The sequence below is a fragment of the Giraffa tippelskirchi genome, chromosome 13 (genome assembly GCF_054371585.1).
Source record: "Giraffa tippelskirchi isolate mGirTip1 chromosome 13, T2T-mGirTip1v1.2.pri, whole genome shotgun sequence".
In the NCBI taxonomy this organism is placed as follows: Eukaryota; Metazoa; Chordata; class Mammalia; order Artiodactyla; family Giraffidae; genus Giraffa; species Giraffa tippelskirchi.
The window spans coordinates 116,264,428-116,279,586 of NC_137287.1; the positions used below are offsets into that span (position 1 = coordinate 116,264,428).

At 51.7% G+C, this 15,159-nt stretch overlaps 1 protein-coding gene across 14 annotated transcripts in view; it reads right to left on the reverse strand.

Moving 5' to 3' along the window:
* Positions 1 to 12,756, reverse strand: part of ELMO2 (engulfment and cell motility 2) — a 38,621-nt gene extending 25,865 nt beyond the window's left edge. For 3 of the 14 annotated variants that reach the window (XM_081559214.1, XM_081559212.1, XM_081559223.1), the window contains exons 1-4: positions 12,688 to 12,756; positions 912 to 1,035; positions 577 to 617; positions 54 to 126 (exon numbers count right to left, since the gene is read on the reverse strand). In XM_081559214.1, coding sequence (XP_081415340.1) covers positions 54 to 126; positions 577 to 617; positions 912 to 989 — 192 coding nt within the window. In that variant the 5' untranslated portion in view covers positions 990 to 1,035; positions 12,688 to 12,756. Of the gene's footprint in view, positions 1 to 53; positions 127 to 576; positions 618 to 911; positions 1,040 to 1,151; positions 1,468 to 8,771; positions 8,803 to 12,391 lie in introns of those variants that run through there. The other 11 variants (XM_081559213.1, XM_081559211.1, XM_081559221.1 and 8 more) reach the window with 8 other exon arrangements.
* Between the last annotated feature and the right edge of the window lie 2,403 nt (positions 12,757 to 15,159).

Here is a 15,159-nt window from a genome sequence, read left to right on the forward strand (position 1 = left end):
CAAAGGCATCACCACCTCGGGCGCTTCACCTGAGAGCGAGTCCCTGTACTAACCTGTTCGGTGATGTAGAGCTGGGGGCCATCTGCGTAACGGAGGGTGTAATACTCCGGGTTTGGCAATGACCACCTATGCAAGAGAAAAACAGTACAGCCTCTTTGGCCATACATACCTGGGGGCCTGTCTAGAAGCTGCAAATAAAGAACTTTCCGTAGAGCTGCTGAAGGGATTGGGTGGTCGGTGTGATGTACAGCAGGGAGAAAACAAAGCTTTGGGTTGAGATATTCAACAGTAACCTCCTCTGCCTTCTGCAGAGACTGGCACCACAAAGGTGGCACATATAATTCGGCGCAGGTCTCAGACCCCACCAGGACCTCAGGTGGGGCACTCCTACAGACTGACAGTAGGTCTTGGGACATCCCCACCAGCAAGCCTTCCGTTGTGGACGACAATCCACATGAGCCCAGACTGGGGATCCGCCTAACTGCAGATTCTCAGGCAGGATTCCTTTCAAGGTCTGGCAGTGCCCCTCTGTCTTTAGCCTGTCACCATAAAAAACAGAGGGCAATTTCAACTTACCCGTCACAAACTTCCTTGATGATGGACGCCAGGGGCCGTTTCTGAAAGAGAGGGGTAGGTGGGGATGGGGGGAGAGATCCTTCACCAGCTGCCACATCCTGCTAGTGCCAGTGTCCGGATGAGAGGGTCTGCCAGCCAGGCTCAGCCTGGCGCCTGAGCACGGACTTCTTCTCTGAGAGCTTTTCTCGAAGAGGAAGCCTCTTGCAGGCCATGGTGACCAGCTTTCCAGAGTGGGGGACAGGCCTTGGCTGACTCCTACTCCTGATGCCAGTGGTCCCCACCTCGAAAGATGCCCCCTGCCCCACACTCCCTGACCCCTCACTTCCAGAGCTTACCTGGTCAATTTCAAGGAGCTGTGCATTAGCACCTGGCCACTCAATGGCCACTTTGACGATGTCTGATGGTGGTGGCATCGTTCCCAGCGGGGCCTGCCTCTCCAAGACAGACACACAGACACAGCTGCCTGGGGAGAAAGAATCAGAAAGAGCGGAAAAGTCAGTTTGCCTTCATTTTTCACTTCTGTTACATATTTTGAAAAATCGGAAGGTAGTGTCCAAAGAAACATATAGGACTACTTGCTTTGAGCTTTTCGAGATCACACAACAACCTTTCCTTGGGCCTTTTGTCTCTTTAGATTAGATCGGCTAGTAGAAAAGGGACAAACCTATCTATCCACTGCAGACAAGCCAGCAGCAAGATCTGCAATGTGACGCTTCAGCTGGAGGGCCAGGAGGGCCCTGTCGTAAATGAACATATTGACTGCAAAGCCTGTCCTGGGACCCTGAGAGGGAGAAACATATGCCCGAAGACCAGTAAGAACAGACACAGGCTGTTCCTGGCTGAGTGGTTAAAGGAGCCCCGCCAGCTCTGCGGTCAGCCGGGAAGATCCCAGAGTCAGCAGGGCTTCCTCCCGCTTATTGCTGCCACTCCTCCCCCTCAAGCCTCCCCCGTGTGGGATGACACAGGGTTCAGAAAATGGGGAAGAGAAGCGGGACAGGAAATGCATTTTCATCCCAATTGCCCAGGGCAAGGGCTGCCGAAAGAGAGGTGGAGGGAGGTGAGGACACCCCCACAAAGGCCCCACTATTGGAGGACAAGGCTTCAGAAGTACCTCTGACCCCACTCCCCCACTGCCCTACAACATAAAGGAAAATAAATCATTTTGAACAAGTCTGGAAGATGGGCCCATGTGACCAGTCTCCTAGGCAACTGAGAGCTTAGTGCCTTCCAGGCAGCAGCTAAAGCGTTCTCTCTCCAAGGTCCGATGAGGGAAGTCGCCCCACTGATGGATGATTTCAATGTGTGTTTACACTCCATGCCTGCAGCTTCAGGAGAGGCCTCACTCTTCATGAAAAAGACCTTTTTCCTGTATCCTCCAGGTTTAACCACTCGCTCGCAATTTCTGCTTCTGAATGGAGACTGCCTGCCTCTCCTGGAACATGCAGCATAGCTGATGCTAAGCTGGTATTCATGGATGCCATCATTTTTTCAGCCCAAGCACAGATGTCAGTTCTCACAGTACTTGTAAGTACAAACCTCTTTGGTGACGGGGTGCAAGTCCCTTGGACTTCCCAGGTGACGCTACTGGTAAAGAACCCACCTACCAATGCAGGAGACTTCGAGACGTGAGTTCGATCCCTGGTTTGGGAAGATGCCCTGGAGGAGGGCATGGCAACCTACTCCAGCACTCCTGCCTGGAGAATCCCATGCACAAAGGAGCACAGTTCATTGGAGTCGCAAAGAGTCAGACACAACTGAAGCGACTTGGGATGTACAAGTCCCTTACCCTACCAACCCACACGCTTCTCAGACAGAGGGAAGCTTTCCTGACCCTTTCCTGACCCAGGTGGGTTGCTTCAGAAGCCGACTGTCAAAAATACCAGCACTTGGGCTTCCCTGGTAGCCCAGGGGTTAAGAATCCGCCTGCGGATGCAGGGGACACATGTTTGATCCCTGGCCCGGGCATATCCCACATGCCACGGGCAACCAAGCCCGAGAGCTGCAAGTACTGAAGCCCACGCACCCCAGAACCCCAGAACCCATGCTCCACCACAAAAGGAGCTCGGGCTCCACGACAGGAGCAGCCTCTGCTCGCCACGACTAGAGAAAGCCGGCGAACAAAGACCTAGCACGGCCAAAAAAAAAAAAAACACACACACACATATGGTATATTTATATTACCAGCACTGTCAGAACACGGCAGTGCAGAAGAGATTGTTTTCGACGTGCTATCACTTACTTCGTTGAGTTCTGCCAGCAGCCTTATGAAGTAGGCAGAACAGGATTATTTGAAGACATCTCCATTTGAAGGTGACAAAACTGAAGCTCAGTGGGTTAAGCTACCCGAGTTCACCCAGCATAAAAGCAGTGAAGGGGACAGACGTGGAGCTGACTTTGGCCAGCGCGCCCCCTGCGCCCCCACCCCACATTGAGCTGGCCTGAATCTCTGCTCGCTGCAACTAAATCAGGCCTAAAGGTGAAGTGGGCTGGCCTCATGGCCCTGAGAGCTTTCACAGCTTCTGCAACTCCAGGCAGAACTTCTCATGTGTGATTTCTGTGTGCCTAGACACACAACAAATCTCTGAAAAGAAACAGGCCCAAGTCCTGGTGGAGATCCTCTGCTCCAGTGACAGAGCAAAGCAGGCACTGTACTGTGAATCTCTGGATGCCCGGGACACCCTTATCCTTTTCTAAGGGTATCCTTGTCATATCATTTGAATTTAGATACGAATTACATATAATAAAATGCAGAGCTTATGTGTATGTGTGTGTATACATATGTAAATGTGTATATACATATATATACACAAAACAGAAACACACACACACACCCCCCTTCCTGTAACCACCCACCCCAAACAAGACACTAAACATTTCACACCCCCCAAATTTCCCTCCTACCTCTTTCTGGTCAGGCCCTCACCCACCAGCCCTCCAAGAGGCAACTTCTTTCTGACTTCTATCACCATGGATTTGTCCTGCTGGCTTTTATATTAATAAAATACTTCATATATGTGGAAATGCGTAACATGGCCTCTAAGACCATTTGTTATTTAGTTTAGGTTCTTTTTCTTCTTCTTCTTCATTAACTTTTTGGCCACAGAGTGCGGCATGTGGGATCTTAGTTCCCGGACCAGGGATCGAACCCACGTCACCTTCAGTGGAAGCACGGAGTCTTAACCACTGGACCTCCAGGGACGCCCCTGGTTTCTTCTTCTTTTTAAAATCAGTAGGCCATGTAGGTGCAAGAGGAAGAGCACGTGGCTGGGATGCCTGTCCCTGCTGAGGAAAGCGCCTGGGTTAGGACTCGGGACCTAGTCACAGCTCGGTCACCGAGTGTCTGGGTGATGAGCAGTGTCCCTTTCACCCAAGTCTCAGTTTTCTTCTCAGAGACTGTGGAACTAAAACACATGTAATCTGTCTTTTAAGTCTAAGATTCTAAACTAGAGTTTAAAATTCCAAATGAAGACTGCCCATTTCAAAGTCCTCTGCATAAGAAGCTTCACCCTTACTTCAGTGGTAGTGCTAAGAAACAAATCATATACTTTGGAATTCCTAAACAAAGCAAACGCTCATTACTGTATTTTACAGTCACACTTCACTTTGACCCCATATGGCATTTCCTGTGTTGATTATCTCTTTATTAAAGTCAGCCCTGAGTGATTGTTCCAAAAATTCACATCGATGTGAAAGCACAGGGGTTTGCAGCCACCAGGACTATTCCAGAGACACTGTAAGAAGCCCCTGTTCTCTGCGATTCTGCCCTTTCCCCAAATGCCCAGGAGGCCCGTGTGTGTTGGCACTCTCTCCACCCACACCACGGCCTATGGGACCAAGATGAGCACCCACCCTCAGCAGACTAATCCAATCCGCTCTCTTGAGCTTAAGACACAGGCTAAGGGAAATGGGTGTTGACGGGCTCTGGAGCAGAAGGCCAGTCTGCTTTAGAGTGGGGAGCAAGGCAGGCCAAAGATACGGAGATGCAAAAACCACGAGCCTTACAGAGGAAGGAGATGAGCAGATGCAGCCTGACATGCACAGGATGAAGGCACAGAGCAGGCCCTTAAGGAACACTGGCCGAGATACTGAAGAGCAAAACCTGCTTAGACAAGTCTAGTTTGTTTACAGCAGTTCAGTTACATGGTGGCTTCATGGCAGTCATCCTGTGGGTAACAGTAATGTGCAGACGGCCTCTGTACACTTCATCACATACGTCTGTGGTGTTACTACCGCTGATGCTCACCTCAACCCTGAATACCATCCCCATTAGACAGATGAGGCAACCGAAGTTCACATGGGATGAGAAAAGGGTCTTCCACATGCCTCCTTCCCATCTCTTCTCCACCAAAAAAAACAAACAAACCACATCAGACTGGATCTCAAGACCGGCTCTTAGGGGAACCTTCCCTGGTGGTCCAGTGGTTAGGAGTTCAACTTCCAATGTAAGGGATGTGGGTTCGATTCCTGGTCGGGAACTAAGATCCTACACGCCTCGGGGCAACTACGTTCTCAAGCCACAGTGGAGACCCAGAGCAGCCAAAAAAAAACAAGACTGGGCCTTGGTACTTCACAGTTGGTTCTCTTCTGTAGCGGTCCTGTGTGATGTTACTCCATTTTACGGACAAGAAATAGAGGCACAGAAAAAGTAAGTTCCGTGCTCAGTCTCATGCACCTAGCAAGCAGCACCGCCAGCATCTGACCCCAGCCAGTCTGGCTGTTTGAAAGCCACAGGAAAGCAGGGGGCACTGTACCCACAGCAGGTCCCCAGGAGAGGGTGTGGGCTTGCTGGACCTGAAGCTGAAGAATGCCGAGGCTGCACCAACAAGAGCTCCCCACGGTGACAGACAATGGAGTCCACTGTCTAAAGAAGGTGACCTCCACTCTCCTGCATGGGGCTCAGCCCTCACGGTCCAGCCGGACCTTCCTGGACTACTTGTTATTTCCACAAGGCAGGGCACGTTCCTCCTCCTCCTCTGTGTCTTTGCACATTTCCTTCCTTCGTTGGACTGTCAGGAGAGCTCGTATGCAAGCTTCAGAGCCCTGCTCAAATGTCATTTCCTCTCTGCACCAGTCTTGGCAAAGTGAAATAGGACGGGACCCCGTGTTCTCACGGCTTTCTGTCCACACCTCTGTGAAGGCTCCTGGGCTACCCCATTATAGCTTTATATTCAGACAGCTCTCTTCACTCTCTCCTCCTGGGGGCAGGTCCAGCCCTGCAGCTTCGTCACCTAGCACGGCACTGTGAGCATCTGTTATCTGCTCAAATCCAACAGCTCCGACTTCCTCAACTCCCACAAGCCAAGGCCGGCGCCACACGGAAGCGGGCGGGCACTGGGTGCTCTGGCTGTGTGTTCCCTCCACGACCCAGCACCTTCCAACTCTGCTGCATTTCCAGTGTTTTCACATCTAACATCAGGATGCGTCTCACTGGAGAATCAGATTTAGCACATTTGACTCCAGTTAAAAGACGGAGGGAAAACATCCCTCTGCTGTTCTCCCTTGGAAACATTAGGCGACAGGAGACTAGAAGAGTAATATTCTCCAGGTAACAGCCCCGTGGACAGAGGAGCCTGGAGGGCTACAGTCCGTGGGTCACAAAGAGTCAGACCTGACTTTGTGACTCAACAACAATAACAAACAGCCCGAGGATAAAGGATCTCCTTGCGGGGAACCCTTTCAGCGCTCCTTTGCTTACTTTTTTCATTTTCACTTTAGAAAGGAAGTGAAAATTGCTGTTGCTGCTGCTGCTAAGTCGCTTCAGTCGTGGCCGACTCTGTGTGACCCCACAGACGGCAGCCCACCAGGCTCCCCCATCCCTGGGACTCTCCAGGCAAGAACACTGGAGTGGGTTGCCATTTCCTTCTTCAGTGCAGGAAAGTGAAAAGTGAAAGTGAAGTCGCTCAGTCGTGTCAGACTCTTAGCGACCCCATGGACTGCAGCCTACTAGGCTCCTCCGTCCATGGGATTTTCCAGGCGAGAGTACTGTAGTGGGTTGCCATTGCCTTCTCCGAAGTGAAAATTAGGTTGTAGCAATTCAATAACATTGCAAAATTCTCAGGGTTATAAATAGCCTCTTGCTCTACCCCGCTCGGCAGTCCCACAGAGTTCAACAGCAAACAGCCAGGATGAGGGAGCTTTGGGTCCACATCCAGGACCAGAGGGCAAAGAAATCATCAACCTCTTTGAATTAAATGATTCTCCACCCCACGCCACCCCGCCCCCTTTCAAGTACTACAGGCACAAAGATGACTGGGGAAACTCTAAACATCACCAAAGAGGAGATGCACAGCGCTGTGTGGAAGACAATTCTACTCTAAGGCGCGAGAATGAAAGCCCAGGTTTTCAAAGGCGAAGCCGGGGAAAACAAGAGGAAAACAGGACCTTCCGTGTCTCAAGTGAGCCTTCTTTAAGTGGCTTCTGGAAGGTGTGCTTATAAAATCAGCACAGTTACAAAAGGCCCCACGGAGCTTCATCAGTTAACCCCGCCTGCGTAGGGGGGAGCACCGCTCCTGGGAGCGGGATGCTGAGTGCCCAGCAGAAAGGAAGTGAAGGCCGGTCCCTGGCCATTAGTAAGGAATTCAGATTGAAGAAGCAAGGCCAGAAGGCCCCAGCTCTCCCCCCGCCCCCTCATTCCTTTAAGGATCAGGGCTGACTGCGCTTTTTGTTCCCTTCTGCTTTTGCTTCAGTGGGAGAGCAACGAGGGAGGATGGTTTCTGTTTCCTGTGACAGAACCCACCGCACCAGAAAGGGGACCAGAGGTCACACCCTCCTTCTAATCGACAGCACGATCTCCGCAGAGGCTTCTCCCTCGGACAACTTCTCAAGTGACGAGTGACTCAGCTTCCCTTGGGTCAGACCCCGAGTGACGAGTGACGGCGAGACTCGGGGTACAGGGAGGGAAGCTGGGTTTGCAGGCGCGGGCTCTGCCAATTACTGCTAGAAACGCCTAGAAGGACCATCGCGTCAATGGCAGCTGAGGTTTCTCCTCGGTTTTTTGTCGGACACCAAACTCATCCAAACGCTTAGTTAAAAGCCACTGACTTAGAGCCACCCGCGCGGTGAGGAAGGGTGTGGTAACTGGGCTTCTTCTCACATAACACCTGCTCTAAGAGCCACCCAGGACTCTGGCTTAGAAAACTTCTGCAGTGCCCCGTGCTGCAGAATCGAGCTTAGACTCCTCAGCAGGGCACCCGGCTCCTTCCAGTCCCACCATGGACCCTCCTCGTGGATACTAAGGCGTATGTCCCAGCGGACCACCCTGTTCCCCCGACCGCCAGATGCTTCCAAGTCGTACTTCGGTCTCAGCCATTACCGCCTCCATCTGGTCTGGCTGCCAAACTTCTCCTCGAGCTTTGAGACCCAACAGTCCCTCTTCTGTGTGGCCTTCCTGGTGCTCTGACTTCAGGCAAAGTGAACTGTGCTCTCGTTTGCGTTCCCATCTTTTACACACGGTCACGATCCAGCTGATTCACAACTGCGTGTGCAGCCTTTTCTCTTGCTCTTCAGACTGTGACCTGCCCTCCAGCACCACCGACGTAGCCAGGGAGCCCAGGATAACGCAGAATCACCCACTCCAGCCCTGACTCGCTGAACCAGAAGCTGCCTTCAAACAAGATCCCCCGCTAGTTGGCATGCATGTGACAGTCTGAGAAGCCAGACTCGAGACCGGTGGTTCTCTGCTCTGGTTGTGCCTCGTCCAGGCCCACCCCAGGTGGCCGCAACACCTACCTCCCCACCCCTAGCAGGTGACTGTGATGGGTGGCCAGGGCCGGGAACCACAGCTCCAGGCTGCCAGCTGAGGGCAGGGACTCATCAAGTCCACATCTACTCTCCTGCCCACCTTTCCCTAAAGCTGGAGGCACAGGGCCTGGCACACAGCTGTGCCCACAGAATTGCATGCCAAAAATACCCTCGAGGATGCCCCTGGACCTGACTACCTTTAAAAGAGAAACAAAAACTCTAATGACAGAGGACTAGCCGTTGCCTAGAGCTCTGCAAATCCCTAGAGTCATTGAGGTGGACGTAGAAGGAGTCACTGGAGAAGGCAACGGCAACCCACTCCAGTCCTCTCGCCTGTAAAGTCCCATGGACGGAGGAGCCTGGTGGGCTGTGGTCCATGGGGTCGCACAGAGTCGGACATGACTGAAGCGACTTAGCAGCAGCAGCAGCAGAAGGGGTCAGTGCTTCCAGATCACTTGCCTCAGTTTCCGGAAATGACACAGACACTGAAGTGGAAAAGAAGGATGAATCAGAAGTACTGCCGGCCTTCATGGGACTGTGGTGCTGCAGCAGAGAGGCAGAGCCTGTGTAGGGAGCAGGTGTGCTGGGCTGAGAAGCCCTGGGGATGACTGAACTCCCGGACTGGGGGCCCGACTCCTTCAATCCTGACCCCAGCAACACCGCATTGCTCTAGCTGGAAAGCTGGGCCAAGCCTCTCATTTTATAAATACAGGAACTGAGGTCCAGAGAAGCTGGCAAGGCCCCACCACCAGTCAGGAACAAGAGAAGGCCTCGCCCCTCACTTCTGGGTCAGTCCTCCCCCTGCAGCACAGGAGGCCTGGCCGACAGCTCTGCCACGAGCCCGAGCCTCTCTGGGCCTTAGGTCCTGATGGACACGAGGAGGCTGGACTAGATGTAAGTGAGGTCCCTTCTAGGCTTGACCTTCTAGCACAGCAGAGTAACTTACTGAGGTTAGGAGTGTGCGTTCTGGGGTGGGACAGACTTGGACTTGGATCCCAGCTCTAAGAATTTATCTGTAAAATGGGGATTCGAACCAACCAACCCTACCCTATAAAGTTGTTGGGAATACAGGTGCGGGATAATACATGTAAATCATTTAAGCATAGTACCTGACCCACAGTAAGTGGAATTCCAACAGTGTGAACTTGACGAAGTTGCAAAAACACAGTAACTGTGTTTCCCTGGCATGACAAAGCCCTACCTGCTGGGCTTTAACATACTAATGACAGAATGAGAGAACATATGTTAAGGCAATCAGGGAGGGAAAATATAATAATGACAATAAATATAATAATCAGATAATAAATGTTGTAACAATTATATAATACAGTATAATGATTATGTGATATATAATACTTAATATTCCTTTCCTAGCAGAAGAACCTTGGAGAGCTTCAGAGTTCCAGAGCAGTGGCCAATACAATGCCTAGCACAAAGCAGGTGCTCAACAAACTTTTCTACTGGCTCAGTTAAAACTAGTGTGTCTAATGGGTTTATAAATTCTGGCTGCTTAAGCCAGGTGGCATCTACGTGGGAACTGTAGGAACCTGTGAAGGACCCCCCGCCACAGCCTAGAGGAATTCAAACCCAGCACCTGAAACACATTATGCAGCCGCTGCAGCCTCTGCGCACCAGTTTCTGGTCCTCCATTACACTGCACAGTATCCGGCCGCTCATCTAATCATTCCGTGATCTGGCCTTGTCTTTCCGCGTACCCAGCTGGCATCCTAAAGATAAGGGCTGTGACCCACACTCCCCAGTTACCCCACATGCTGGTCTCACAGTGATGGGGACCTCACTCAGCGAGCAGCTGTTGAACTGAACAGCCGGACTGTTAATTGGCGCCTTGTACAAGATGCTGTGGGCTGGGTACATTTTTCGACCCAAGGGCCAGGCTGAGTTGGTGTAGGTGCTGAGCTGTGGTGACTGGACCCAGAAGCACTGGTTTTGCAGGTTTTTCCAACTGCATCAAACCTACTTGTTCCTGAGCCACCTACATAGGTGGTACTGCTGCACCCAGACACACTGACTCTGCATGGACAAGGCAGAATAAGTATAGACCCACAGGTGCCATTTTTTGGGGGAAGAAGTTTAGCCCCCACTTCCGGCACCCCCAAACTCCCCTGGCACCTCCTGGAGGTGGCACAGGATATAGAAGGACCAAACTACAGAAGAATAGATTGGGGTCCTGGGCCCCATCTTGCTTCCTCCGCTCACAAACTTTAGGATGATTGCTGGCAGGCAACATGACTTCCAGGAGCTTCATTATGTTTATTAGTGAAATGCATGTAATAATTACCTCAAACAGTTTAAGGCGATTAAATGCCACAGGTATATAAAGCTTCTAGCACTGCACACCCCTACGAGTGGCTATTGAGCAGCTGATTTGTGGTTATCACAAGCTGAGATGGGCCCTAGGTATAAAACACACATCAGATTTCAAAGGCTTATTGTTGTTGTTTAGTCTCTAAGTTATATCCAATTATTTTGCGACTCCATGGACTGTAGCCTACCAGGCTCTGCTGTCCATGGGATTTCCCAGGAAGAATACCGGAGCAGTTGCCATTTCCTTCCCCAGGGGATCCTGCTGACCCAAGGATACAACTCCTGTCTCCTGCATTAGCTGGTGCATTCTTTACCAGTGAGCCACCGGGGAAGCCTTTCACAGGCTTAATAACACACAAAAATGTTAATACCTCACTAGCAATGTTTTTCTATTGATTATATGTCAAAAGAATATTATTTGAGAATCTACTAGGTTCAAATGACAAGAAGTAATTTCACTTTTTTCCTTTTTTCTTTTTTTTTTTTGGCTGCTCTGGGACTTAGATGCAGCAGGCAGGATCTCTAATTCCCTGACCAATTCCCTGGGATCCAACCCAGGCCCCCCCCCCGACACTGGGAGTGCAGAACCTCAGCCACTGAATCACCACGGAAGTCATTTGCTTTTTTAATATGGCTATTAAAATTTTTTTAACCACAAATATTGCATTATATTTCCACTGGACAGCCATGCTTGAGCACAGAGCCTGGCACAGTTTGTGGAGGGCATCAGAGACACGACTCACACCCTGTTCCTCTGGCCAAGGCCAAGTCCTCCATTTATATGTTTAGTATATATTCACAGTGCCTGGCCCTGGGCAAGATGCAGGAAATACAAGGAGCAAGGGCGGACCCTTTCTTTTCCCTTGTGGACCTTATTACGGGGGTGGGTAGACAGACATGAATACGTTCATAATATATGTCAAACTGCTGCTGTTCCAGTGGTGTGAAGAAGTACAGAGGGTGACGAAAGTGGGGAATTCACTTGCTGGGGGAGTCGGGGACCAGGGATGCCTCTAGAGGAACTGATACTTGAGTGGAGATTTGCACGATAAAGAGGACTTGACTGGAAGAAGGCAGGAGGGGAAGGTACTTCCTGGGGAGTAGGAAGGAAGGTTAAGGGTGCAGACCCTGATCTGGCCCAGGACTCGGTATGTAGAAGGAACAAGAAAACGCCAGTGTGACGAGTATTGAGCAAGAAGGGTTAGTAGACCGAGAGTAGGGAGGAGAGGTGGGTGGCATCCCATCTCTAGAGCTTGGGTGAGGATCTGAGGGTGGTCCTGCAAAGAGGTGGAAGCCGGCCAGTTACAAAGTAAGCCAGCGAACGGATCTGGACGGAATTTTGAAGATCCCTCGGGCCACGGTGCGAGGCCCACTGGACAGAGGCCCCAGCGCCTGTGTGGGCAGATGGGTTAGAACACTGCATCAGTCCAGGTGAGAGGCGAAAAAGGTCTGCACTGAGGGGGAAGCGGCACAGATGCAAGTAAATAAACGGTTTGGAGGACTACAGGGCCGGCCCGGTAGCCGGGGCGGGGTGAAGAGCAGGGTCTGTTTGTGCAGGAGAGGGCGGCGATGTCAAGGGAGACTCCCAGGCTTCCGACGGGTGCCACCCAGCCCCACACACTCCCGGGCTCCGATCGAGTCCTCAGCCAGCCGCTCCCCCTCCGGTCCCCCCCTCCCCGCCCCCAGCATCTCTTCTCGTCCCCGAGTTCCATCCTCCCACCCTCCTCCTTCCCGGCCCCGCGTCCCCTACCCGGCCTAGCTGTCGCTCCTCAAGGCCTGGTCCGCCCTCTTCCCCACCAGCCGGCCCTTCCGGCTTGCGGACCCGGTGCCCTCCGGGCCCATCTGGGGCCTGCTGACCCTTTCGGGGCTCGTCGAGCCAGCAAGGGGCGGCCCAGGCCCGCCCTCTCCAGCCCTCAGGCCCCTGGGCAGAAGCAGGCCGCAGCCCTCCGCCTGCTCCCCGGCCCGGCCCCTCTGCCCTCCGGCTCTCGGGCCAGGCCCCGCTCCGCTGCCCGATGCTCCTGGGCCCCAGGAGCGCCCCACACTCACCACGGCGCCGACCGAGGCCCAGCTCCCGCGCCGAGGTCCCCCAGCCGCCGCTCCGCTAGCCTCCCGCCTGCCCAGCCCTCTCGGGACCCCGCCCCGCGCACGCCGACCCGGGCTCCTATTGCTCCGTTTCGCCGTCATGCTGAACTCTCTTTCTTCAATTGGGCAGGTTGCCTGTCACTCAAAACAGGGCGGGCCTAACTGCCGGGGCGGGGAAGAGGGAGCCGCAGGTCCCCGCCCGGCTGGCGGAGGCCTCTTAAAGGCGCAGGCTGTCTCTCCAGCCTCGGGCTATGTATTTTGGAGAAATGGGATTCCGTCCCCCCCACCCCGCAAATGCAAGAGGCAGCATTTCCTCTCCACATTCCCCTGCTCCCCGAAACTTTTCTTTTGGCACAGCCTGGGTGCCTGGTAATAAATCAGAGGTTTTGAGGGCTCAGATGTCCTCTGATGGCACTCGGCCGGGTGCCCAGCAGGCATGGAACGCACTCAGCAGTGGGATAACTGTGGTTTGGAGAACTGAGTGGGAGGTGACAGTCGTGTCAGAGGCTATGAGCAGCCGCGGCTGCTCACCACCGAGCTGGAGCTAATTATACCCGCACCCAGGGCTGACCGTGGGCGCGGAGCAGAGGCAGAGGGGTACAGCTCAGCCGTACTGCTGGTAAGGACCCGTGGGATGTGGTATTTGTCACTGCACCTGCAGATCTGAGCCGGGCCCTGCGCCAGGGCCTCACTCGTGCCGCCTCCCTCTTACACGCACAGCAACTCCGATGTGGGTATTAAATGGGTCCCCTGACCATGCAGCTAGTGATGGGCAGAGCAAGACTCCGGCCTGTGCCTGATTAATTCTAAAGTCAATGCTTTAACCGTTTTGTCTCACAGATCCTTACAACCCCCTGAGGGGTGGGTATTTTGTTGTCCCTTTTACAGGTGCTCAAGGAAGAGGCAAAATAATAAAACTGATACTCAGCAAAGAGACTAAATAAGGACTCCCATTTATATAGCACTTTACAGTCTGCAAAGCATCTGAAAAGCAGTTTTACATATGTTGTTTGATTTGATCCTCAAAACATCTTGGAATTGAAGATGACTTTTATTAGTCTGCTTTTACTGGTGAATACAATGATGCTCATGAAGGTTGTGGCTTAGTAATAGCTAATGTCGCTACACCCCTTGCAGAAGTCATCAGCAAACTTTCCATAAATATCCAGATAGTAAATGCTTTTGGCTATACAGCCTCTGTCAAAACTATTCAACTGTGCTACTGTACTGTGAAAGCAGCCACAGACAATATGTAAACCAGTGAGGGTGGCTGTGTTCCAATGCAACTTTATTTACCAAATAGACGTGTTGATCTATGGCTGTACTTTGCCCACCCCTTGCCTACCAAAGCCTTTAGTAGACCATTGTTTTGTGGGATCTTCACAGAAGACTTATTTTTCAGGTTGTTCTTTTTAATTATTAATGAATTATTGTTGACGACGTTATCATCATCCTCATTTTACATAAGAGAAACCGAAGGTTTAGCAAAGTTAAGGATTATATCTGAGGTCAACTCAGGAACTAGAACTCAAGTCCAGCCTTCCTCATTCCCAATTTCATCTTCTGTCTACAGAACTGGTTGGAGGAATACATGAGAATTTCACCTTGGTCTCAGTTCAGTTCAGTCACTCAGTCGTGTCTGACTCTTTGCGACCCCATTGACTGCAGCACACCAGCTTCCCTGTCCATCACCAACTCCCAGAGTTTGCTCAAACTCATGTCCATTGAGTCGGTGATGCCATCCAGCCGTCTTATCCTCCGTGGTCCCCTTCTCCTCCCGCCTTCAATCTTTCCCAGCATCAGGGTTTTTCCCAGTGAGTCAGTTCTTCGCATCAGGTGGCCAAAGCATTGGAGCTTCAGCATCAGTCCTTCCAATGACTATTCAGGGCTGATTTCCTTTAGGACTGACTGGTTGGATCTCTTTGGTCTAGCAGACCTTTTTCCTGCCCCATTGCAAGCTGACAGGCCAAGTTCACTTTCCCTCCCCAGCCTCCAGCGGTAATAACTCCTGCAGTTCCCTTCTTCAGGAACATTCTCCCACCTCTTCCTGCCTTATTCATTTACTGTAGCCCAGAAACACCTCTCCCTCCTTGAGCCCCGAAGGGGCTCACACCAAGCAGTTTTTTATTTTTATCACTTTTTAAAAACTTTTAATTTTATATTGGAATATAGATAATTAAAAATGTCATGTTAGTTTCAGGTGTACATCAAAGTGATCAGTTATACAAATGAGTATCGATGTCTATTCTTTTTCAAATTATTTTCCCATTTAGATTGTTACATAACATTGAGCAGAGTTCCCTGTGCTATACCTTAGGTCCTTGTTGGTTATGAAATTTAAATATATCAGTGTGGACATGTCCATCCCAAACTCCCTAACCACCCCCTCTCACTCTCCCCCCCTGGTAACCGTAAGTTTGTTCCCTAAGTCTGTAA